A 23239-nucleotide genomic window follows, 5' to 3' on the forward strand; every position below is an offset into this window, starting at 1 on the left:
GTGTGACTGAAAAAAAAAAAAAATTCAGACTTCAACCAGAAGTATGCATTTATGTCTGCGTGGAACGGATCCGTACACAGAAAATACACAATGTGTAGAATTTGCACTGTAAGTACAGCCTACAGAACTGCACAGAAAAGGCACACAACGCTCGGTTCTAGAAAACAGCTTCCTCTACAGGGAGCAGTGATCTGCATGGATTTTCTATGACGGCTGTACAGTGGTTTATTTCTTCTCTTCTTACGTTTCAATATTCATTTTTTTAAAAAAGACTTTATTCACTTATTTGACACAGAGAGAGGCGGACAGCGCCCGTACAGGACTGAGGGAGAAGCAGACGGTGTGTGGGGCAGGGAGCCCGACGCGGGACCCGATCCCAGGACCGCAGGATCATGACCGGAGCTGAAGGCAGATGCTTCACCGACGGGGCCCCCTGGGTGCCCCTGTTGTTAGCATTTCTTAAAAAGATTTATTTGGGAGCGACAGAGAGAGCGCCGGTGCATGGGGGGGACGGGAGGGACAGGATCCCAACAGACTCCCCGCTGAGCACAGAGCCAGACACCAGGCTCCATCCCACCACCCTGAGGTGGCGAGCTGAGTCCAAACCAAGAGCGGAGCGCTCGGCCGACTGAGCCCGCCAGGCGCCCCGGAAGGTGGCCGTTGGCCGGCAAGCACAGGCAGAGAACGCCGCCAAGCTGGCCTCGCCGAACACGGCCCCGTCTGACCGGCCGGGCCGTTTCTCGAATCATCCCGCGATGTCAACCGACAGACGGCTCGCGGGTCGTACGCGTTTGCTGGTGCCCCACGCGAGAGAACAGAGACGCACCTGCCCTCTTTCAGACAACGGCGTAACTCAGGGAACGTACACGAGAGACGTGCGCGAGAAATCGGTCGGCTGGGGATGCGGGATGGACGCCGTCCTCTTGCCCGGATCGACGGCGGCCCGCGGGGGTAACCAGCTTCTTAAAGACGTGAGCTGGGCAAGGCCATGGGGGGAGGACGCGGCCCTGCTCCCAGCATCCGGGGGGAGAGGGTAGGGGACGGGGCGCCCCAGGAACCCGGCACATGGCAGGCATCTCGCGGTGCCGAGCGGCCGGGAGTCACACGGACGAACATGTTTAGAACAGGCGTGAAGGACGCGGCAGCCCAAGGCTGACACCTGCTGCAGAGGCAGCCATGTGGGCAGGTCCTGGGGCGGACAGGGCCTCGGGCGAGCACCTGGCTGGTGCTGCCCACCTCCGGGCACGGCCTGCCCCATCTCGGGACCCACAGACGAGCTTGGAGCAGGTGCATTTTGCTGCCTTCATCGGTGCGGTTCACAGCTGGCGAGATGCTGTCGGTTCTGTGGTACCTGCCGGCCGACGCTGGGGACGGGGACGCCCGTCGGCCTCCTGGGAGAGCAGCGTCTCGTGCCGGGGGCCTCAGGGTGGCGAGGCTCTGGTGCCCAGCATCACGTCCAGCCTGTCCCCCGCGTGTGCGCGCCGCACGTCCCGGAAGCCGTGGCGCTCCAGCAGCCCCCGGTACTCAGGAAGGCCGCGCTCCGTCCCCTGGGTCCGCACCAGCAGGTTCAAGGACGCCGGCAGGCTGCCCCGCGCCGCTGGCTTGTCCCCCAGGACCTTCTCAGCCACCAAGATGCCACCGCCTGCAAAGGACACAGTCAACTAGAGTCACACGCAAGATTTCAGCGGGGAGCCCTGCGGGGGTGGCCAGTCTCGAGCGGGACGGGAGCTCGGGTTGACTTGCAGGGAGGCTGAGGACACTGCCCACCGGCCTGGGGAACCAGAACCGCAGGGGGACAGACATAGACAGAGAGACACGGAGGGGAGAACACACAGATAGGGAGGGGTCTCACGGGCCAGGCTGGACGGGGGCTCAGGGCACCCAGACGCAGCCCAGGGCTCCCCTGAGGGTTCACCGTGTGGGGACACAAGCCAGAAACACTGGGTGCAGGGTGCGGTGGTCCCAGCAGGGAGCACGCGTTCACCCTGGAAATCCCATGAGCAAGCGGGACGGGCACCTGCTTTGGGACACGGCTAGGACCAGCCCCGCCAGACCCAGGAACGATTGCATTATTGATGCACAAAGCATGAGAACTTCAAGAACAAAGTGTGTGTGTGTGTGTGTGTGTGTGTGTGCGCCCCATACACGTCTGTCCGCGTCTCTCCGTGCAACGGCGTTCATGAAGGACGGAGAAACCAAGCTGCCGGAACTCAGCTCCCTGGGGACGCACAGGAGCCCGGCAGGAAGTGGTTCCTGTTTGCCTTTTGTGGTCATTGTCCTTCCTGCTGAGATCCACAGGCCAGGGGCAGAGGGGAGAGGAAGGGCCCAGCGGTGGCCGCCGCCGGGACAATTCTGCGGCGTCTTCTCCTGCTGGCTCCAGGCATGCAAGCGAACGCAGGCTAACAGAACCGGGATCGGAACATTTCTCTAGCGTATGAATCTTGGTGTTTCTCAGAGAAACGCACACATGCGACTAATGCTAAAGGCTCCAGAAGACTCAGGTTAAACCGGGCACTTTCCGCTCAGTCCTGCGGCCCCCAGGACCCCCCACTCGGCCCCGGGTGCTGCGAACCACCAAACCCCCAGCTCTGGGGGTGGACGGGAACTCCCGGTTCCTAGCGGCTGCCAGGGCCTGTGTTGTAAGGTCGTCTCTCTCAAGGCCAAGTTCAAGCTAACAACCGGGCGGGATGGCGGCCTTCCAGGGGGTGGGGGAGAAGCCTCGGTGCACCCAGGCATGCCCCCCGCGCCCGCAGCCAACCCCGCACAGTGTAAGCTCTCCGTCTAGCCTGTCTCCCCGGGCAGGTGAAGATTCATTCGCCCAGCGGTCAGTCACCACACTTTTACGATTGTTTCGTTCGCAGCTTTGAGGACATCCGCTCTGGGCTGGGCTCCGTTCCAGGGCTTGGGAACGCTGCAGGGAAGAGACAGGTGGAAACCCGTCCTCCCAGGGCCACGCTCTCCACGCAGAGCAGCCCGACTGTCCATGTGACATGGGGATGGCCGCGGGAATGCCTGCCTCTCCCGGACAGCATGCGTGTCCTGTGGCTGCGGCAACAGATGACCACAGGCTGGTTATTTATTCTCTTCAAGCTCTGGAAGCCAGAGTCTCAGACCCAGGCGGGGCAGGGCTGCGGAGATCCAGGCGGGGCAGGGCCAAGCTCCCTCCCAAGGCTCCGGGGAAGGGTCCTTCCTGCCTCTTCCAGCTTCTGGAGCTCCAGGCATCCCAGGGGTGGTGGCCACGTCCTTCCCATCTCTGCCTCCATCTTCCCGTGTCTTCTCCCTGCATCTGTCTCTCCTCTTTTGTCTCTTACAAGGACCCCTGTCATTGCATTCAGGACCACCCTGACCCAGGATGAGCTCATCTCAGATCCTTCCTTTCGTTACTCTGCAAAGACCGTTTCCAAACAAGATCCGGTTCACATGTTCCAAGTGGACACGACCTCGGAGCGGGGCGAGGGCGGGCAGGTTGCACAAGTCATCCAGCTGCACGGTCCACCAAGGATGCCCAAATGACGCCGCCTTTCTGGGCACCGGACTTGGCTCATTTAAAAGCAGTTGCTTCGGGGCGTCTGGGTGGCTCAGTGGGTTAAAGCCTCTGCCTTCAGCTCAGGTCATGATCCCAGGGTCCCAGGGTCCTGGGATCGAGCCCCGCATCGGGCTCTCTGCTCGGCGGGGAGCCTGCTTCCCTTCCTCTCTCTGCCTGCCTCTCTGCCTACTTGTGATCTCTGTCTGTCAAATGAATAAATAAAAATCTTTAAAAAAATAAATAAATAAAAGCAGTTGCTTCATTTTCTCTGCGGCGCTTGTTGACATGTCCCCAAATGCTCCCGGGCCCAGATGTTCCGGGAGAGTGGTCAACACGTAGCAATACTGTTTCCAAACCCTCCGACGTGTGACGTCCCTCACCTGTGTCCGGGTCTCTGCGAGTCTGGCCCACGGGCCTCTCCCCACTCATCGTCCCCGCCTGGACCGTCACCTGGGGCCCCTCAGCGTTGTCCCGAGGTGGGAGCACCGTCGTGTCCCGCTCCTGGGCGTCTGTGTGTACTTCACTCCAGAACGTCTCCAGGAGCCTCCTCGGAACGGCAGGTAAGGGGGTGGGAGACTCAGCGTTTTGGGTCCACAAAGGCCGGTGGGACTTTCTGTCTATAGCTGTGAACTGGTAATTCACCGTCCCTACTGCTTTTTTTTTTCTTCTTTTTTATAAAGATTTTATTTATTTATTGGACACAGAGATCACAAGTAGGCAGAGAGGCAGGCAGAGAGAGAGGAGGAAGCAGACTCCCCGCTGAGCAGAGAGCCCGATGCGGGGCTCGATCCCAGGACCCTGAGATCAGGACCTGAGCCTGGATGCCTGCTCGCCTGTGCGGTGTGGGGGCACCGCGTGGACCTAGGAGACCCTCCATGCTTCACCGACTCTGCTCTGGAGGATGGGCGTGGGGGGTACCCAGAGCGGCCAGCACGTGGAGGGACGCCCTGGAGAAGGTGGACGGGAGACATCGAGAATGCTAGCTGAGCATCATTCCGGGGGTTTCTGTGAAGGTTCTTGGGGATGAGATTCACGGTTCGGTCCGCAGAAGCAGGGTGCTGCACCGTGTGGGTGGGCCTTGTCTAATCAGTTGACGGTCTCGAAAGAAAAGAGACTCTCCTCCTGCAGGAAGAGGGAATTCTGCCTCCCGACTGTGTGCAGACTTGAGCCTCAGCGTGAGCCTGTCCCCGGGTCTCCGGCGGCCTGGTCCACCGTGCAGGCGTTGGACGTCCCAGGCTACACGATCACATGAATTGATTCCTTGCAACAAAGCCGTCTCTCTCTCTATCTATCCACACATACCTTGTTGCACTTCACCTTTGCTTTCTTTGGGTGCGAAAGAGGAGCTCAAACACGTGGGGCGTTTCCCGGCCGCCGTGGAGCGGAAGGACCCGTGAGTTCCTATATTGTTTTTCTTCCCTAAGCGGATCAGGCACAGGACAAGGGAGGGAGGGCTGTGCTTTGAGGGACTGGGGACCTCGAGGGCCTGGGAAGGGGACCCGGGAGCTGGGCGTGGCCCCGTTTGTGGCCTGATGGGCCATGACGGCCCTGAGTGGTTGGACATGGTGAGGGGGACAAGGAGCGCCCAGGACAGCAATCAGAGAAGCCACGGCCTGCATCCACAGAGGGACACGGCCGGGGAGCATCCAGGAGACTCTGGGACCTCAGACCACAGATGCCGTCACTGGCTTTATGGGGCCCAGACGAGGGGATCCAGGGAGACGTCCCCAAACCTCCCTCCACCCCCTTGTGGATCAAGCACGGCGCCAGGGACATGGTTCTCTATCCACGTCTTTGTTTCTTTGTCAGTGGAAATGGTGTTTACGTTTGCAAGAAGGACCCGGTCGCGGCCCAGACTCACCCGGCTTACAGCGGCCCGAGACGCGGCTCAGCAACTCGCAGACTTTGTCGTCCGGCCACTCGTGCAGAATTCTGGAAAGGATGTACAGGTCTGCCTCCGGGAGGTCGTCCTTGAAGAAGTCACCTGGTGTGACAACAAGATGTCAGGAGCCCGTCAGGGATGGCAGACCGGGTCCTGCCCCTGATGGACACGGGGGTTGTGCCGCTCCCCAGAGCTGCTGGAGTAGAAAGGAGACTGCTTGTGGGGGGAGAACTGTGTCCCGAACCCCACAACCTACAGGGCCGGAGCCCTGGGCTCGTCTGTCCTGGATCTGGGTGTTCCCAAGATCCGCGGCGGGAACGGTTTCATTTCCAGCTGCCCCCACATCGATGGCTGCCCCTCCTGGGAGTTCTCCCTCACGTCGAACTCAAGGCCTTCCAGCTCCAGCTTTTGTGGAACTTGCTTTTGGGGTTTTGGTGGGTTGTAGACACCTGGACGTGCTCACGTCTGCCATTCCACATCCCACCTGCCCTCCCGCCGCGATGGCTTCCAATCCTACTGCCACTCACGCTCCCGTTTGCAGGATTTGGAGATGCACATGGGTGCGCACACACAGAGACCCATACGCACACACACACAGACAATACAGAGATCCGCGCAGAGACACATACACAACTGCACGGACACGCAGACAACACACGCATGGGTCTATGCACGCCCAGGCACACAAACAGAGACATATACACAGGCACACGTTTGCATCCAGACAGACAACAGGCTTGTATATGCAGACACACACAACAAACACGAGTGCACACACACGCAGACCACACACACATGCAGAGACAACACACGAATTTGCGTGCACACAGACACAGCACACACGCACACACACACACATGCACACCCAGACACGGTCACACACGCTGACACGCACCCGCCTCTGTACAAACAAATGAGACCTGCCGAACACTGGCTCACGGCAAAGACCCAGACGCATCTACCTGGCATGAAGCTGATCCGGTCCGACCGCCGTCCTTCGGGCTGAAAACACGGGATGTGCTCGATGACCTCCGGGAGGTCAAACACGGTCACCTTCAGACGCGGGTACTCCTGGGTGAGCGCTCGGGCCAGGGCACCTGTGCAGCCTGCGGGAATGCAAACACAGACTTTGTGACCCGACCCACCGGCGCTGATGAAACCCTCGCCCGTCTCCCAAATTCAACCTTGGTAAAACCAAAACGATGCCTGAGCACACAGACTGAGGTCAGCACCGGGAAAGCAAGCCAGCCCGTCGGCAGAGATCTGTGTGGTCTCACGTAAGCCTCGCACCCTCTCAAGGTCAGGACCTCACTTGCTGGTGCGAGAGCCGGTGCTGGTCCAGCACCAATGAGCAGGGGTGGGCACGGACTCATGGAGGGAGAGCAGAGCCCAGCTGTGCCAGGGTGGGGGGGCGGGAAGGGGCTGCACCTTATCTCCTTTTTGGTGCAAGACGGTAGATGTGATGGCTGGTGCCCCAGCAGACACTCTAGGCCAGCAGGAAGAAAGGTATGCAGCTGACAGGGAAATGAAAGCTGGTACCTCCGGGCTCCCCCTGGGACCCCAATCCCACTGGACCCCTTAGGCAGGCATCTGCTCGTCCCGGGTGCTGTCCCTGGGCTAGGGAGTGGGTTGGGATGGGGTGGAAAGTGTATGAGGCACAATTAGACCTGATGGGATGGGGGCAGATGGGGTCTGCGATCCTCTCCCCACCATTCAGCAGCCACCAGAAAGGGCCCTATAACTTCTGTGGGGGTCCTTGCCCATCGCTAGAGCCTCCTAGCACTTGGGAACTTCTGCCCCAGCCCCAGCCCCAGCTCCCGCCATAGCCGGATTCAGGCCTCAGATGCTTCCTCAAGAGGTAGATGCATCTTGGACATCTTAATAGCAAACGAGGTGGGCATGACTCCACACAAGAAATGCACAGAGTCCTCTGCCCCCGATTCCTGGTGGGGACAGGCAGGGGGTGCGCTACGCACCTCCCAGGTCACAGGCGGAGGCGAACCGGGACAGGTCGAAGGCGGTGGCAACCTGGCGTGCCGCCAGCATGGTGAGGCCGTGCATGGCCGTCATGAACTGCAGCTTCTTGCGCTTGCTCTGGAAGAGAACGGGGTTGAGGAGAGCCGCCATGGGGGCCCGGGGAGCTCCTGCACTCTGGCTGGGGGCTACCAGGCGTTTCTGCAGGTGGGAGCTCAGGCGGGGAGCATTCGGGCAGAGCTGCACCGGGGAAAGGGTCTGGTGGGGGAGCTGGGCCAGGAAGGGGGACCAGTGGGGCAGAGCTGGGTCGGGAGGGGGTTGGGGGGACACAGTGAGGCCTGGGTGGGGGGTTCCTTCAGGGCAGAGCTGGGCAGGGAGGGGGTTGGGTACAGCAGAGGGTGTTGGGAGGGGATGGGTGGTGCAGAGCCAGCAGGGGAGGGGCAGGAGGGTCCTGGGAGGCACAGCTGTGGGGGAGGGGCTGGTGGGGCAGGTGGGGCAGGTTGGGGTTAGGTGGGGCAGAAGCAGACTGAGGGGGGGTCTGGTGGGGGCAGGGCCTTGTCCAGCCAGTGCTGTGGCTGTGGGTTGGGGGTCCGGCAGTACTGGAATCCCCCTTTCCCATCCTAACAGATGCCCCCGTCTCAAAATCTGAAGTCAGTCATCGGGGACGGTCACCCTGGAGGCCCCAGACCCCCACAAAGGGTCTCCGTGGACAACAGCAGGAGGGGTACAGGGTGGGGTCCCCCAGTGGCCCTGCAGCCGGCCCCGTGCTGCTGACTGTCTGAGCACAAGTCAGACCACGGCCTCTCACCCAGCTCCCCTGTTGGGTCCCCGTGGGGTCGGGGCCTCGGCAGGGCGGGAGGCAGGATGGGGTCCCCCTGTTGGGGAAGGTGGCCTGTGGGGGGGCAGGGTGCCTCCTGGAGCCCCCAGCGCTGCCGGGTGGGCCACAGTGGGGAGGTGCAGGACGTGTCTCCGATCCCACAGGGACAGACGGGGCCACAGGGAGCCCACGCGAGCCAGCCCACCTCACAGGGGTCCCTCCCTTCCTCCCGACTTCACCCCTGCCCCACTCTGTTCCCAGGGAGCCCCGTCTGTGGCTTCTCCGTCTCCACCTGACTGTGGGTCTCTCTGCTAAGTCTGACTACCCCCCCCTTGCCATGTCAAAGCCTAACCCCCACGGGGATGGCGTTTGGAGGCGGGCATCTAGCAGGAGAGATGGGGTCATGAGGGTGCCAAGACCCCTGCCCCTGCCACCCCGTGAGGACCCAGAGAGAAGACAGTCAAGTATGAGCCAAGAGACCATGACTCCGCAGGCGCCTTGACCTTGGACGCTACCTCCCCGGTTCTTAGGTTCAACGCCAGGAGGGACGTTGCTGTGAAGTGTTTTGACATCTATAAGTACAGGCGACCATGGGCAACGTGGGTGGGTCGCATCTAATCAGTTGAAGGTGTCACCAGCAGGGATGATGTTTTGCTGAGCAAGAAGGAATTCTGCCTCAAGACTTCAGGGCCACTGTGTACTGTACCAGAAGGAAAGGTCTGTTGTCCGTAAGCCCCCGGTCTGCGCCCTCCCGAGACTGTCTGTCTCCGTCCCTGTCGCCCAGGCTGGGTACAGGTCCCGTGTTCTCACGGTCAGTTCTGCATCCCGCAGACAGCCCGGGTCAGTGCCACAGGTGTCTACCCTCAGCCAATGCTGCACCCCAAGCCCCCCAAAGCATTCTGGAAGGGGAGAGGGGAACAAGGGAGAGACACGGTAGAAGGCTCTGCAGACCATGAGCTCGAATGACAGGGTCCCTCCGATTTAACCACAAGAAGGAAACATGGTGTGTTAATTCCGTGCAGGCCCAAGTCCGGTCCTACAAGCATTGTCTCTTCTCAGGCACCGCCTGGCCCTGGTGGTCACGGGACCACCTGGCCCCCATCTCCCTGCCCGGCCCCCGCCCACCCCAGCCAGCCGCGGCCTCCCCGCACGGCTCCTGAGGTCCCGCAAGCCAACGTTTGTGGTTTTCTAACAGGTCCCTGTTAACCCACTGGCAGGACAAGGGTTCTGCACCCGTCGTCGGTCCTTTTGGAAGATACGCCCACGATATGACAACTAACGTTCCGAGTCACGGTACCTGAATGGGCTCTTCCGGCTTCCTCCCAAAAGCCGCGCTGGCTCCCTCCCGCACGGCGAGCTCCAGGTCCGTGAAGAGGTTCCAAAAGTGGTCGTTGTTGTGCATGACCAAGCCGTGCAGGGAATACTCGCTGTCCGACGCCAGGTGCACGTCCGCCAGCTCCGTGTTGCGGTAACCTGACGTGACAAGGCATTGTGGGGGCTCCTAGCGGGGACGCCGCAACGGACCCCACAGCGGGGGTCTTGACATGGGGGCACAAAGCTCACCTGCCTGACTGGGGCACAGGGCACCCGCTCAGGAGCGGCTCCATGGGGAAACAGCCCAGACCCAGCATGCAGGTGGACGCCTGTGTTAACCAAGCAGGTGGACATTCCCAGGGGTGATGTCCCCAAACCCTCTAGGATGGTCACTTGGCTGGGCCACGGTCCCCAGTTCTTAGGTGTGATGCCAGGAGGGACGCTGCTGTGGAGTGTTTTGACGTCTATAAGTACAGACGAACTTGGGCAACGCAGGTGGGCCGCATCTAATCAGTTGAAGGTGTCCAGGCCAGGGATGACGTTTTGCTGAGGAGGAAGGAATTCTGCCTCAAGACTTCAGGGCCACTGTGTACTGATTTTCAACCACCCCACTAGCACAGCTGGAGGAGCCATTTCCTTGCTATACATCTGCATATCTACAGACCACCGGTTCTGATTCTCTGGAGAGCCTGGACTGCTGGTGATGCTCTTCCTGTCTCCACCCTCTTCATGCCCAGCCGGGCTGTCTGTAAGACCTGGCCCGCAGGAGCCCGTTCGGGACACCTGAATCTGGAGAATGGGAGACGGGATACAGGTGTTGGTGGGGGAGACCCTATCTCTCCGTGGAAGGTCGCACTGGCCGAAATCATCAGAAATAAAGAACAGCACTGAATCGATTTTAACACCTCAGTGTTGTTCTTCTGAGGCCTTTGGAAGAGCAGCAGTGTCCCCTGTGTTCATGTGGGTTCACGGGGTTCACCTGCAGAACCCTGCAAGGCATCGGTGAAAACATGTGGGAAGAAGGTCCTGGTGATCAGAAGTTTGGACACCCAGAACTTTCTCAAAGTTCAATCGTTATTTTGGACAGAGGAGAAGATCATTCCAATGATCTGGGTGAGGAGAAAGTTCTGCTTTCAATGCTCCAAATCGTACTCACACATCTGTATGACTTTTGTACAAAGGGCAGGTTCTGGGGCCTTTGCCAGTACCCCGCTTTCCTCCTCATCACGGAAGGGAAGCTGCCTCTCCTGCCCGGGGCCCTCGACCCCGCCTCCCCCCACCATCACTCCCAAGGTTTCCACAGAGACCATCCGGAGGATCGTCTGCTCTGAGGCCATGCTCGACAGTCCGGTTCATTTCAGCAAACACTGTCACCCACATGTCCATCTGTCCACCCGTCCATCCTCCTACCTATCCATCTATCCATGCATCCATCCATCTTCTGACCTATCCATCTATCCCTCCTTCCACTCATCCATCTACCTACTTACCTACTGTCCATCCACCCAACCGCCCATCCATCTACCTACCTATCCATTCACACATCCATTCTCCTGTCCATCTACCCAACTGTCTATCCACCCATCCATCTACCTACCTATCCACCCATCCATCCACCTTCCTACCTATCCACCCATCCATCCATGCATCCATCCATCTTCTGACCTATCCATCCATTCCTCCTTCCATTCATCCATCTACCTACTTACCTACTATCCATTAACCCATCCATGCACCTGTCTACCTATCCATCTGCCCTTCCTTCCTTCCATGCATCCAGCCATTCATCTACCCACCCATGCATTCATCCATCTACTTCCCTACCTATCCATTTATCCACCCTTTCTTCCATGCCACCTTCCCTCCTTCTTTCCTGCCTTCTGTCCATCCATCCAACCATCCTTCCTTCTTGCCATCTGTCCTTCCATCCATCCATCCATCCATCAGTCTATCCATCAAAATCTCCTGTTATTTACCTAGATATGTTTTATCTCTATTATCAAGCTATTATCTGTCTAGGTGTACTCACCCATTCGTCTCATTTGTCTAGATAAGTAAAAACAAACACGTATCTATGTTTTGCACACACATATATATACCACTGGTTTTGTTTCTCTGGTGAACGCTTACTGATACAGGTCATTTGAGAGCAGAGCCCATAGAGAAGTCACTCTCCTAACACACACACGCACACACCCACGCACACTCATGTCTCCTTTCTTTCAACCTCTGCTTCTCACCCAGAATGTGGGGAAAAGCCATATTCTGATGGTCTCGTCCTCCCTGTCTTGACCTAGAAACCACCTTCACTCGGTGACTTACTTCCACCTGCAAAGATTCTCAGCAAGACACCTTGGATGTCCTCTTACCTCTGTCTGTCTTCTCCAGCAATCCCAGGGCCACACAGACATCCAGGAGCCGTTCAGTTCCACACACAGAGGCATCGATTTTGCCTGCAATATCCACGGCCTTCAGTGGGGCGTCATCTTTTAGCACATCAAACACATTCAGCTTGCAAGCCACGAACAGGGCCTATCCGTTAGAAACAACTACAGTTAGACTTACTCCGTGACTTGTCAAGGACTTTTGACTCCTGTAGACCCAAAACATGGAGGTCAAAGCTGTGAAATGTATTTAAATTGCCAACAGAAACTCCTCCTCCAGAGAACAGTGGATTTAGGCGCCAGCTGATGCCAGGTTTGCACAAGGCAAAAGCACATCAGTGAATACCAAGCAGAAAAACAGTGCCATGGGAGAAAAAGAACAGTGTGTTGTGGCTTCAGGCTGAATGGTGTTTCCCCCCACGATCTGTATGCTGAAGCCCTAACTCCCAGGACCTCAGGATGTGACCGTATTTGGAGGCAAAGGGCTGTCCTCAGGTGCAGAGTCTCTACAAAGCTCAGAACAGATGCCCTCCGGTGACAGCGATAACCTTCGCTCACACTGCCCTCACCTTGTGATGCCAAAACCATCAGTGACGACTGATGCACGTTCCCAAGGGCGCAACTCGGAGCTGCTTCTAGAACTAACTGTAATGGACCTGCCGAGGTGACGCGCTCCCAGGCTCCCTCCTGCCCCTCGGCTTGGTCGGCTCACCTGACCACTGGGAGATCTTTGTGAAAGACAGCGATGTAGTAAGCGGGCAGACAGATACAGAGGTGGCTAGGTGGACAGATACTAGATCGGCTAGATCGACGACAGACAGGCAGATAATTGATCTTTGATCACAGGTACATAGATACATAGATAACAGACGATAGTTTGATGAACGGTAGATAAGTAGGTAGACTGACAGGAAGAGGGAGATGCTGGGACCACGAATACGTCCATCAGGTGATGGTCCAGTGCACTATCACTTAACTATCATTTTGCAGAGAAACTTGACATTTTGATGTACAACACAGAACAACCACCTCTCCTAATCAGGAGAGCTTCTGCCCCGGACAAGGCCAGGGAAGTGGCCAGGGCCGGAGCGTGGGAAGGGGTGGTCTCCAGTCTCCCACCCAGCACCCCCAGAGCCACTGACGTGGTCCCTGCAGAGCCCAGGCACGGGGAGGGCCGCGTCCCAGCTCTTCTGAAGCCCAGAACTGCTCAGAGGGCTGGAAGGTCGGCCGAGTGGGACAGCAGAAGGCTGGAGAGATGTAACAGCCGCGTGGACATGGATGATGGAGGGCAGTGATGGCCAAGCCAGCCCTGTCCCTGACGGAGGTGGCGGGAGACTACCCGGTGGGCTTCTGCCTCAGATGCCGTCCAGTGTGGCGTGGGTACCCGGGTGTTTCTGGGAAGTGTCTATGACCTCGCAGGAAGGACTGGGGAGGCCACAGCCACAGGCACCAGCTGGCTCCAGCGAGCACCCAGTGGCCTGCAGGTTCTCTCACTGCCTGGGACACCCTCTGGCTGGGACAGCTGTCTGGGATCCCAAAGCCACAGTACAAAGACGTCACAGGTCCCTCTAGGCAGCTGGTGACCTGGTGCTAGAGTCCACCCGGCCAGGGGCATGCTGGCACCCCAAGGCTGCTGCACGGTCAGCATTCTGGCCTCGTCGTCCTGGGCTGGGGAGAGGCTGGTCAGCGATGCCCTGTGTGCCCTGTGCTGGGGTCATGAGACCGCTGCTCACCTTTAAATAGCCACACACACCTCGCCCAGCTGGGCACCGGACTCGGCCACCACAGCCCTGAGCACAAGTCTCACACATCAGGGTGTGAGCCCCAGCAAATCAGGTCACAGCCTCTGTGACCCCCAAAGTCACTCTCTGCCAAGCCATTTCAGGAAGGCAGGAAATCAGCTGGGGACACTTGACAAAAAGATATGCCAAAGTCCTGACCCCTGGAACCTGAAAAGGGAGATCTTATTTGGAAATAGGGTCTTCGTAGAGGTGATGAAAGGAAGGATCTGGGAGGAGCTCATTCTGGATCAGGGTGGCCCTGAATCCAATGACAGGTGTCCTTGTAAGAGACAGAAGATGAGACACAGATACAGAGGAGAAGCCACGTGAGGACAGAGGCACAGATGGGAGGGACACGGCCACCAGCCTGGGGATGCCTGGAGCCTCAGAAGCTGGAAGAGGCAGGAAGGACCCTCTCCAAGAGGTTCAGGAAGGAGTACAACCCTGCCCCGCCTGGATCTCCGCATCCCTGCCCCGCCTGAATCTCAGGATCCCTGCCCCGCCTGGATCTCCACATCCCTGCCCCATCTGGATCTTAGATCTGGTCTTCAGAGTTGAGACAGGATGAAACTCTGGGGTTTTAAACCCGCAGTCTGCAGTCATTTGTCATTTAAACCCGCAGTCATTTGTTACGGCTGCCGCAGGACACTCAGACAGGTACCTTTGATGCTTTAAAGCCGTCTATGAGTTCTAGAAGGCCCGCTGGGAACGGGGGCGGGCTCTCCCCTGCACCGTTAGAGTCTGTTCCCTGCGGGCCAGCCGGAGCCTGTCTCCTGTCACCGTCTGCCTCTGCCCGTCCGTGGCCTCCACCGTCACCGCCCTGAGCGGGGTCTGAGCTGCTCCCTTCCACGTCGCTCAGGTTCTCGAAGGTGTCGACGGGGGGGATGGAGTCGTGCTTGACGCGCTGCAGGTGCTCGCGGCGGGGTGGGTAGTACAGCTCCATCAGCTTCTTGCAGAAGCGGTTCAGGGGGAAGCCCACGACGTTGAGGAAGTCCCCGCGCACGTGCTCCACCAGCATGCCGCCCAGCGCCTGGATCCCGTAGCCGCCGGCCTTGTCCCTGAGCGGGGAGGAAGGAAGCAGGACGGGCGGCAGGGAGAGGAGGGGGCGGTTGTAGGAGAAATCAAAGTCTCAAGGGTCAAAAGTCGGGTGGCTGGGGGATGGCTTCACTCCACCTGATCAGATGGGATGGCGGGCAGGAGCCCAGCGACCACCCCGGGCTGCTTCAGGGACGAGTCTAGTCCCATCCTGGGCGATGACACAGTGTCCCAGATGGTCCCTTGGGGACACCGCCTCCCACACCAGGCCTGGGGCAGTAGTCTCAGGGGTAGTACAGTGAGGACGCCCGACCCAGGCCATGCTCTTGGGCATGTCTGCATGTCTGGTCCAGCAGCTTCTGCCGAGACCTCCATCGGGACAGAAGAGGGCACTTCAAAGGCCCTTTCCTGGACCCAGACTTTGGCATCTAGCACATTCTACCTCCATTGTCTGCTTCCCCTGAACCCGGTCCCTAAAATGGCAGGAGGAGTCGGTTCGGGGCGTCCTCAGCACTGGGACCGTCCCCTCTCATCTGTACTCATGCACCTGTCCCCCACCCGGCCCCGTTCCATGGGGGAATGGAACCGGGAGCAGGTGAGCTCGGCCGTGTACTCACCTGCTTGCCGGACCGCAGCCCAAGACTGCTTCTCACACTTGGGGTGATTCGCACTCACTGTCCCAGCCCAGGAGAGTTGAGATCCTGACACAGGCCCTGCCTACAGCCCCTGACCCCCGCTGTTCCTCCAGCAAGCGCATCACCCAGGTCCCTGCTGTGCCTGCCTGAGCCCAGCCCCCGTTATAACCGAGACAGTAACACGATGACCACGCACCAGACGTCTGTGTCCCCCGCACCCCAAATTCATATATTGAGACCCAGCCTCCAAGGTGACGGTGGCAGGAGGTGGGGCGTTTGGAGGGATCCTGTTATGAGGGTGGCCCGCCCACGCATGGGAATAAGTATCCTCGTCTGAGGGACTCACATGGGCTCCCCGCTGTTGATGTATTCCCACAGGAGCTCCTCCGACAGCTCGGAGAACTTCACCGTGGTCTCCTCGTGGAACTCGGACACCTCCATGTCCAGCCGGGTGTCTGCAACACAGGGCTGCCGGTCAGGGTGCGCAGCCTCAGGGCCCCACCGCTGGGCTCTGGGCACCTGGGGGACATCTGTCCCGGCTCTGAGTTCTTAATCAGGGGCGGGAGGAGGCTTCAGGCAGGAAAAAGGGAGTTGCAAACTCAAGCAAGCAAAACCAGACAGGAATAAAAAGTTGCAACCTGCAGGGGTGGGGTTTGGGGGATACAAAGTTGCAATCCAAGACCCGGAGCAGTGGGGGGGGGGGGGGGCGGACAAGGGAGTTTGGGGGATAAAAAGTTGCAACCTGCAGACCCAGACCTGGGTTTTGGGGAATGAACAACGTTGCAAGCTGAAGGGGGGGGGCTTGGGGGCTTGGGTTTTCCTGCAGAACTAGAACCTCCGGGTGGGAGTGGGGTGTCGCCTGGGAGCTCAGTCATTAAGCGTCAGCCTTCAGCTCAGCTGATCCCAGGGTCCTGGGATAGAGCCCTCCATCCGGCTCCCTGCTCAGAGGAAGCCTGCTTCTCCCTCTCCCACTCCCCCTGCTTGTGTTCCCTCCCTCAATGCATCTCTCTGTCAAATAAATACAATCTTTAAAAAAAAAAAAGAAATAGAACTTCGGGGCTGGCCCAGAGGTCTTGGCTGTGGGGCTGGAAAGCCCCCGTATGGCCCGCCGGGCACATTATGCAAAGCAGCTTTTGCAGACAATCCTTGGGGTTTCAGTCCTTTTTAAAAAAGAACTTCTTTGTCCAGCTGTGATTTCAGGGTGGCCAGCGTGAACCGGCCCCCTGCCTTCCGGAGTGGAGGGTCTGGAGGGAAGCACCTGCGTGGGTCACACCGGGCGGGCGAGCCCATCTCTGTCAGGTGCTCCGAGGCCTCTGTGCAGCCCCGACTTCCGCAGGCAGGAGGGAGGGCACGGGTCTGCAGGGACCCCCGCTCGGCCCGCAGTGGCGCAGGGCCTGGGGAGGTGCTGTACCTGTGGTGCAACATTGGACGATGGCGACGCCCGTGAACACGCTGTGCTCTTTCCCGTTCAACCTGCAAGACGCAATCGGCACGACCGTGTCCCCCTCGCCAGAGCCGTGCTCTGCGGCACATTTCTGCCACCCTGCTCTCAGCCCCCGTCCATCTGCTGTCCCGCAGCAAACTGAGACACCCGTGCACTGCGCACGGTACGGCCCCGGGGCTGAGACGCCCTGAGGTTGGGGCTGAGCATGCCCGGCCTGGAGGGAGACTGACCGCCCATCTGCCTGTTGCCTGAGCTCGTGTGAGAGCCGAGCACACGGAGGTGGCATGCGGAGACCACCACTCCGAAGTAGAGCAAGAGACCAGGACACACGGACAGCCAGGAGGGTGGCCAGGGACGCTGTGCAGAGACCCCTCCTCAGGCACGGACCCCACTGAACCTGAACTCTGCCCCAGGAGCAGACCCTGCCCAGGGCCCTAGACTGGGGACCTGACCCCACCCTGGACATTATCCCCACCCCAGGTGCAGACCCTGCCTGGGACCCTAACCTGGGGACCTGACCCCACTGTGGACATTATTCCCACCCCAGGCACAGAGCCTGCCCAGGACCCTAACCCAGGGACCTGACCCCACCCAGGCATTATCCTGTCCACCCTAAGCCCCAACCCCGTGCCAGGCCCTGACCTGCCCCACGTAGGGGCCCTGCCCCAGACCTGCCTCAGTGCTGTTCCCAGGGGGACGACCGTCTGCACCCACCTGGAAAGCATCCTATATGCGTCCTGCTTGTCCACCGGCTTCTCCAGAATCAGCCCCCCGATGGTCTGCAAGAGAACCAGGAAGGGATCCACTCTCATCCAGATCTCAGCTGGATCTCACTGTCCGCACCGCGACTTCGGTCACCAAGCACACACGAACCAAACTGGAGGCCAGAACGGGGAGCCCCGAGGGGGGGACTCACCACAATGGTATCCGCTCCGATGACGACGTCGGGGGCCCGAAGGTCCTTCTGCAAGAAATCCCAACCCAGCTTTAGAAACGGCGTCCCCGGCGTCTTCCACAAATACCCTAGTGCAGTGACGGGTGGGCACGAGGCCACTCTCACTTCAGAAACTGAGATGTGGGTGTCCTCAGTGTCCCCAGCAAGGACACGAGCGTGACCCCAAATCCTCCCCAAGCTATCCCGAATTAAGGACAAAGCCGGTGTTTTCTGGCCCGCTCAACGTTAAGTTGAAACTTGGACAATACACTGGACAATAAAACAAATCCCAGTAGAAAATTCAGGCTTGGGGCTGAACACGCTCATCGGGGACCTGTATGGAACCTTGAACTCAGCTTGTACGTAAATACTAACTTTTCCACTGTCGAAAATCGATTGATCAACACTTGCTTATTTATATCAATACTTCTTATAGCATTCAGTACCGTGTGTTTATGTGACGTTAATTGCAACAGGATATTATCATAACACTTAGCAATAACAATGTACATTAGTTCTGTATCCTAAATGATGCTGTTTTTGTCACGAACAGCGTATCATATAGTAACGTACAGTAATAGCTAAGGTACGTTCGTTCTTTGTCGTAAGTGATACTGTTGTTATCGTTGTAATAGCATATAGTAACAGCGATAGTTCAGGTCTGTTAATTTTGTATCCTAAATAATAACATCACAGTCACTGCAACAATGTATCATATAGTTTTGTATAATAACAGCTTAGGTCCGTTAATTCTGTACCGGGAGTGATGCTCTTACACTCATCGCAACAGTGTATTACATAGTAACACATAAGAATAGTTCAGGTCTGTTAATTTATTTTGAGGGATGCTGTTACGTTACCCACAAGATTCCTTATATAGTAATACAAAGTAGTAGGAAATCTATATTCATTCTTTATTATAAACGATATTATTATGTTAATTGTAATAGTATTTTACATAGTAGCCCATATAATAGATGAGCTACGTTATTTTTTTTTATAGATTTTATCTATTTATTTGACAAAGAGATCACAAGTAGACAGAGAGGCAGGCAGAGAGAGAGAGGGGGAAGCAGGCTCCCCGCTGAGCAGAGAGCCCGATGCGGGCCTCGATCCCAGGACCCTGGGATCATGACCTGAGCCGAAAGCAGAGGCTCAACCCACTGAGCCACCCAGGCGCCCCAAGCTATGTTAAATTTTTACGGTAAATGATACCACTCTGTTAATCCCAACAGCACGGTACAGAGTAACAGACGGATATGAACCTCGTTATATCAAAGATACTGTTACATTAATTGTAAGAGCACGTTACATTGGAATACTCATTGGTAGATGAGCTACCGTAACTGCATACGATCCAGTAAATGGCATTTATTGACGGCATGTCCACGGAGACCCCGAGACCGCCCTCCCAGCAAGAGAATTCTGTCAAGATGCAGGAGCAGGGGCCCCTTGCCTGGTGCATCCTTCTGGCCACCTCCAGGGCCTTCTGCTTGGCTGTTTCGGTGGCGTAGGCATAAGGCGTGGGGAAGGACGCTTTGTCAAGCTTCTCTTTGAACCTGGAAGGAACCACCTCGAACCGGAGACCCTGGAAAAGGGGAGATCGGAGTCTTGAGGGTTGGCAGGAAGAACCCAAGGACGCAGAGCAGCAGGGCGCCTGACTTACAGTAGAGGTGGCCTTTGCCACGTGCCGGGAAGATGCCAAATGCTGACTAGCACCAGCTCCCAGCTGGCTGGGGAGGCGCGGGGGCTGGCTGGGGCCCAGCGGACCTGCCGGGAAGACATCAGTACACAGAAGCCAGCAGGAAGGTTTGGTTCGGGCACTGGGTTGTGAGGTTCTGTGGGGTCAAAGGGCTCCCAGAGTGTCCGAGGCCGGTATTTCATCCCCACGGTGGACAAACAGCTGAAAACATCCACCTGCACAAAATGCCACAGAGGACTGACCGCAGTCCCCAAACACGTGCAGACAGACAAGGCCATCACCCGTGGGGAGCTGGTCCTGCAGTGACACCCGGAGTTTGTGGGGACAGGAACGTGGGCCTCGAACGCAGAGGGTCAAACTCCCCCGCCCCCTGGGCCGTGCCCTCCCGACAGAGCTCCCCTGAGTGAGGCTCCCGTCATCCCTCCCCGCACCTCTCTGAGGGCCCCCCCTTGGTCCTCGACTTCCTACTCCCTGTTTTCCCTGGATCGCCTTGTGAGCCGCCTTCTGTTCTGTACCTACTTCAACCGCTCCTCCTGTCTCCAGAACCCTTGCCCCCCAGACAGGGTGTCCCCATGGAGACCACGTCCCCTCCACTCGGGCTCTGTCCCTCCCCCACTACCAGCTCCAGGATGGACCCAGGTCAGGCACAGACATGGCCTTGGCCCGGCAGCCCCCACCCCCCTGGCCAATAGGTCCTTGGCCACTCAGGCTGGCAGGAAGACTCTGTTCCTAATAGGTCCTTGGCCGCTCAACCTGGCCTGAAGACTCTGTTCCCAGACTATGCAGACTGTCACTACCGTCAGTCCTGGGACCCACGATCAGTACTCCACAGCTCTGACAAAGACACCCGTCTGCGGGGCCCTGCTCCCCGTCACAGTCCCGCTCCCCGTCACACAGAGTCCCGCTTTCCCCAGGCTGCAGCCCCCAGCTCCTGGCCTGAGCCACAGGTCACTAGACCCCAGTCACTGGATCCCAGGGTCACCAGGGCCCCTGGCACTAGCCCAGCTGGTCTGGTCAGGAAGCCCCCAGCACCAGGCCCTCCTGGGTTACCAGGGCCCTTGGCCCCAGGGACCGGTGACCAGACCACCAGCCTGGGTCACCAGGTCCCTGGTCACCATGAGCCTGGACACCAGACCCCCTGGCACCAGTCCCTTCCTTTCACTAGGCTCCTGGTCCCCAAGCCCCTGGGAACAGGCCCCCAGGCACCAGGCTCCCAATCACTCGATCCCCCAGTTACCAAGACCTCCCCCCTTCCATCCCTCCCCCCACAGTTGCCCCCGACCTCCCCACCTCGCAGGTATCCAGACCCCTGCCCCAAGCCCCCGGTCCCCAGGTCAATAGGTCTCTGGCTTCCCAAACCCCCTCCCATGCCTCCAGAGCAGAACCAAAAGCCCCAGTCACCAGAGCTCCAATCACCAGGTGCCCCACTCCCCCAGATCACCAGAGTCCCGGGGCCCAGTTCCTCAGTGACTAGAGCCCCAGATCACCAGATCCCAGCTCCAGACCCCCGGATCCCCCAGTCCCCCGATCACCAGGTCCCCAGCTCCAGGCCCCCTGGATCACCAGGTCCCCATATCACCACCAGATCCCAGCTCCAGACGCGCCCCCCGGGGATCACCAGATCCCCAGCTCCAGACCCCCGAAACCCCAGGCCCCCGGATCGCCGGGTCCCTGGATCACCAGATCCCCAGCTCCAGACCCCCAGGTCCCCAGGTCCCAGGATCACCAGGTCCCCAGCTCCAGGCCCCCAGATCACTAGGTCCCCAGATCACCAGGTCCCGGGATCACTAGATCTCCAGCTACAGACCCCCTTGATCACCAGGTCCCCAGTGAGCAGAGCCCCAGGTCACCAGACCTCCCCGCCCAGGCCCCAGGTGTCCCAGATCGCCAGGCCCTCAGGCTCCAGGCCCCCCAGGTGCCCTGGTCAGTAGGCGCCTGGCCCCAGGCCCCCCACCCCCCTCCTCCGCACGGCTCCAGTCCCGCAGGTCCGCAGACCCGGAGGCAGCAGACTCCCGGCCCCCAGCCCCGCCGCACACCCAGCCCCAGGCCCGGCCCAGGCCGCTCGCTCACCGCGTGGCTGAGGATCTCCCGGCGGCGCGGGGAGGCGCTGGCCAGCACCACGCGCTTGTGCAGCAGCTTCCCGATGACCGGGCTCAGCACCATGGCGCCCCGACCCCGCCGCGCACCCGGCCCGCAGCCCGACCTGCAGCCCGACCCGCAGCCGGATCCCGCCGCCCGCGCAGCGCGCTCCCGACCCAGCGCGGCCCCGCCCCCGACCCAGCGCGGCCTCGCCCCGGACGCAGGGCGGCCCCGCCCCCAACGCGGCCCCGGCCCGCTCGACGCCCCGCCCATTCCCCGCCCCGCCCGCCGAAGCCCCGCCCCTGCCTTCCGGGTCCGGACCCCAGGCTGCGCGTCCCCTTGGCCCGCGCCCCACAACCAGCTGCGCCCGCCAAGGGGCTGGGGGGGAGGTCGTTGCGGACAATCTCCGGGAACCCGATGTCCCGGCACCCCTTGGGGGCAGTGGGGGGCGGGCGCAGAGATGGGGTGTCTCCGGGAGGCGGTGGAGGGTGCGGAGATGGGGGTCCCCCAGGGCACAGTGGGGCATGGAGGTGAGGGTCCCTGAGAGCGCGGCACGGGGTGCGGAGATGGGGGTGTCTCCGGGAGGCGGTGGAGCGGGTGCGGAGATGGGGGTCCCCAGGGCACCGCGGAGGGTGCGGAGATGGGGATCCCCGGGACAGGGCGGAGGGTGAGGACATGGGGTCCCCGAGAGCACAGTGGGGCATGGAGGTGAGGGTCCCTGAGAGCGCGGCACGGGGTGCGGAGATGGGGGTGACTCCGGGAGGCGGTGGAGGGGGTGCGGAGATGGGGGTCCCCAGGGCACCAAGGAGGGTGCGGAGATGGGGATCCCCGGGACAGGGCGGAGGGTGCGGACATGGGGTCCCCGAGAGCACAGTGGGGCGTGGAGGTGAGGGTCCCTGAGAGACAGCTGTTCCCCGAGAGGCGGTGGGCAGAGATGGGGGTCCCGGGGCGGGGAGCGTTGCAGAATGGCCCCTGGTCGACAGCCCTGCCGCGTACAGGTAAACAGGTAGTAGATAGGGAGAGAGACAGAGGGAGGCTCTGTCCTGCGAACTGTGGGGGGCTTCTCAGCCTCGGCACTACTGACATTTGGGGGGCGGGATGATTGGTTTCTGTCCCGGCGACCTGCGCGCTCCCGGGTGTCCAGCGGCATGCCCAGTTTCCGCCGCTAGATGGCAGTGGCTTGCCTTCGTGTCGTGAGCACCCCAGGTCTCTCCAGACGTTGCCGCGGGGTCCCCTGCGGACAGAATAGCCCTTACTTGACAACCCTGATCGTAGACTTGATAGGCAGGTAGGTAGGTAGATAGATAGATAGATGATAGATAGATAGATGATAGATAGATAGATAGATAGATGAATGATAGATTAGATAGATGATAGATAGATAGATAGATGGATGGATAGGATGGATAGATACGGATGGATGGATGGTCAGACGGACAGACAGGTAGATATGATAGGTGGGTATGGATAGATAAGATGGACCGATGGATTGATAGATGGTTGGATGGATGGATAGATGGGTGATGGGTAGATAGATACGATGAATGGATGGATGGATGGATGGATGGATAGATAAATGGATATAGATGGTTGGATGGATGGATGGATGGATGGATGCATAGATGACAGATGGATGATAGATGGTTGGATGGATAGATGGATGGATGGATAGTCTCTCTTGCCTGGTCCAGGCTTCTCAGCCTGGGCACTGTTGACATCTTGGGCTGGATGA

At 59.2% G+C, this 23239-nt stretch overlaps 1 protein-coding gene across 1 annotated transcript; it reads right to left on the bottom strand.

Annotated features, from left to right (window-relative positions):
• Positions 1-23: 23 nt before the first annotated feature.
• Positions 24-21688, bottom strand: LOC123934859 (probable bifunctional dTTP/UTP pyrophosphatase/methyltransferase protein). Its single transcript, XM_045995002.1, has 13 exons — positions 21499-21688; positions 19183-19314; positions 17709-17756; positions 17507-17571; positions 16760-16821; positions 15695-15803; positions 14340-14736; positions 11883-12045; positions 9497-9672; positions 7385-7502; positions 6371-6514; positions 5388-5510; positions 24-1642 (listed from the first exon to the last, which is right to left on the bottom strand). Exons 1-13 carry the CDS (start codon positions 21589-21591, stop codon positions 1422-1424), a joined length of 1851 nt encoding a protein of 616 aa, XP_045850958.1. The 5' UTR covers positions 21592-21688; the 3' UTR covers positions 24-1421.
• Between the last annotated feature and the right edge of the window lie 1551 nt (positions 21689-23239).

This window comes from Meles meles, chromosome X, assembly GCF_922984935.1.
Source record: "Meles meles chromosome X, mMelMel3.1 paternal haplotype, whole genome shotgun sequence".
NCBI lineage: Eukaryota > Metazoa > Chordata > Mammalia > Carnivora > Mustelidae > Meles > Meles meles.

What these genes read in the sequence shown, in the direction of transcription:
- LOC123934859 (XM_045995002.1), bottom strand. Translation starts at nt 21,591, where the DNA reads ATGGTGCTGAGCCCGGTCATCGGGAAGCTGCTGCACAAGCGCGTGGTG. An exon ending in GGGAGATCCTCAGCCACGCG is followed by an intron (nt 19,315 to 21,498) that starts GTGAGCGAGCGG and finishes CCCCTTTTCCAG; the next exon opens with GGTCTCCGGTTCGAGGTGGT. An exon ending in AGCCGGAAGAGCCCATTCAG is followed by an intron (nt 7,503 to 9,496) that starts GTACCGTGACTC and finishes GTTCTCTTCCAG; the next exon opens with AGCAAGCGCAAGAAGCTGCA.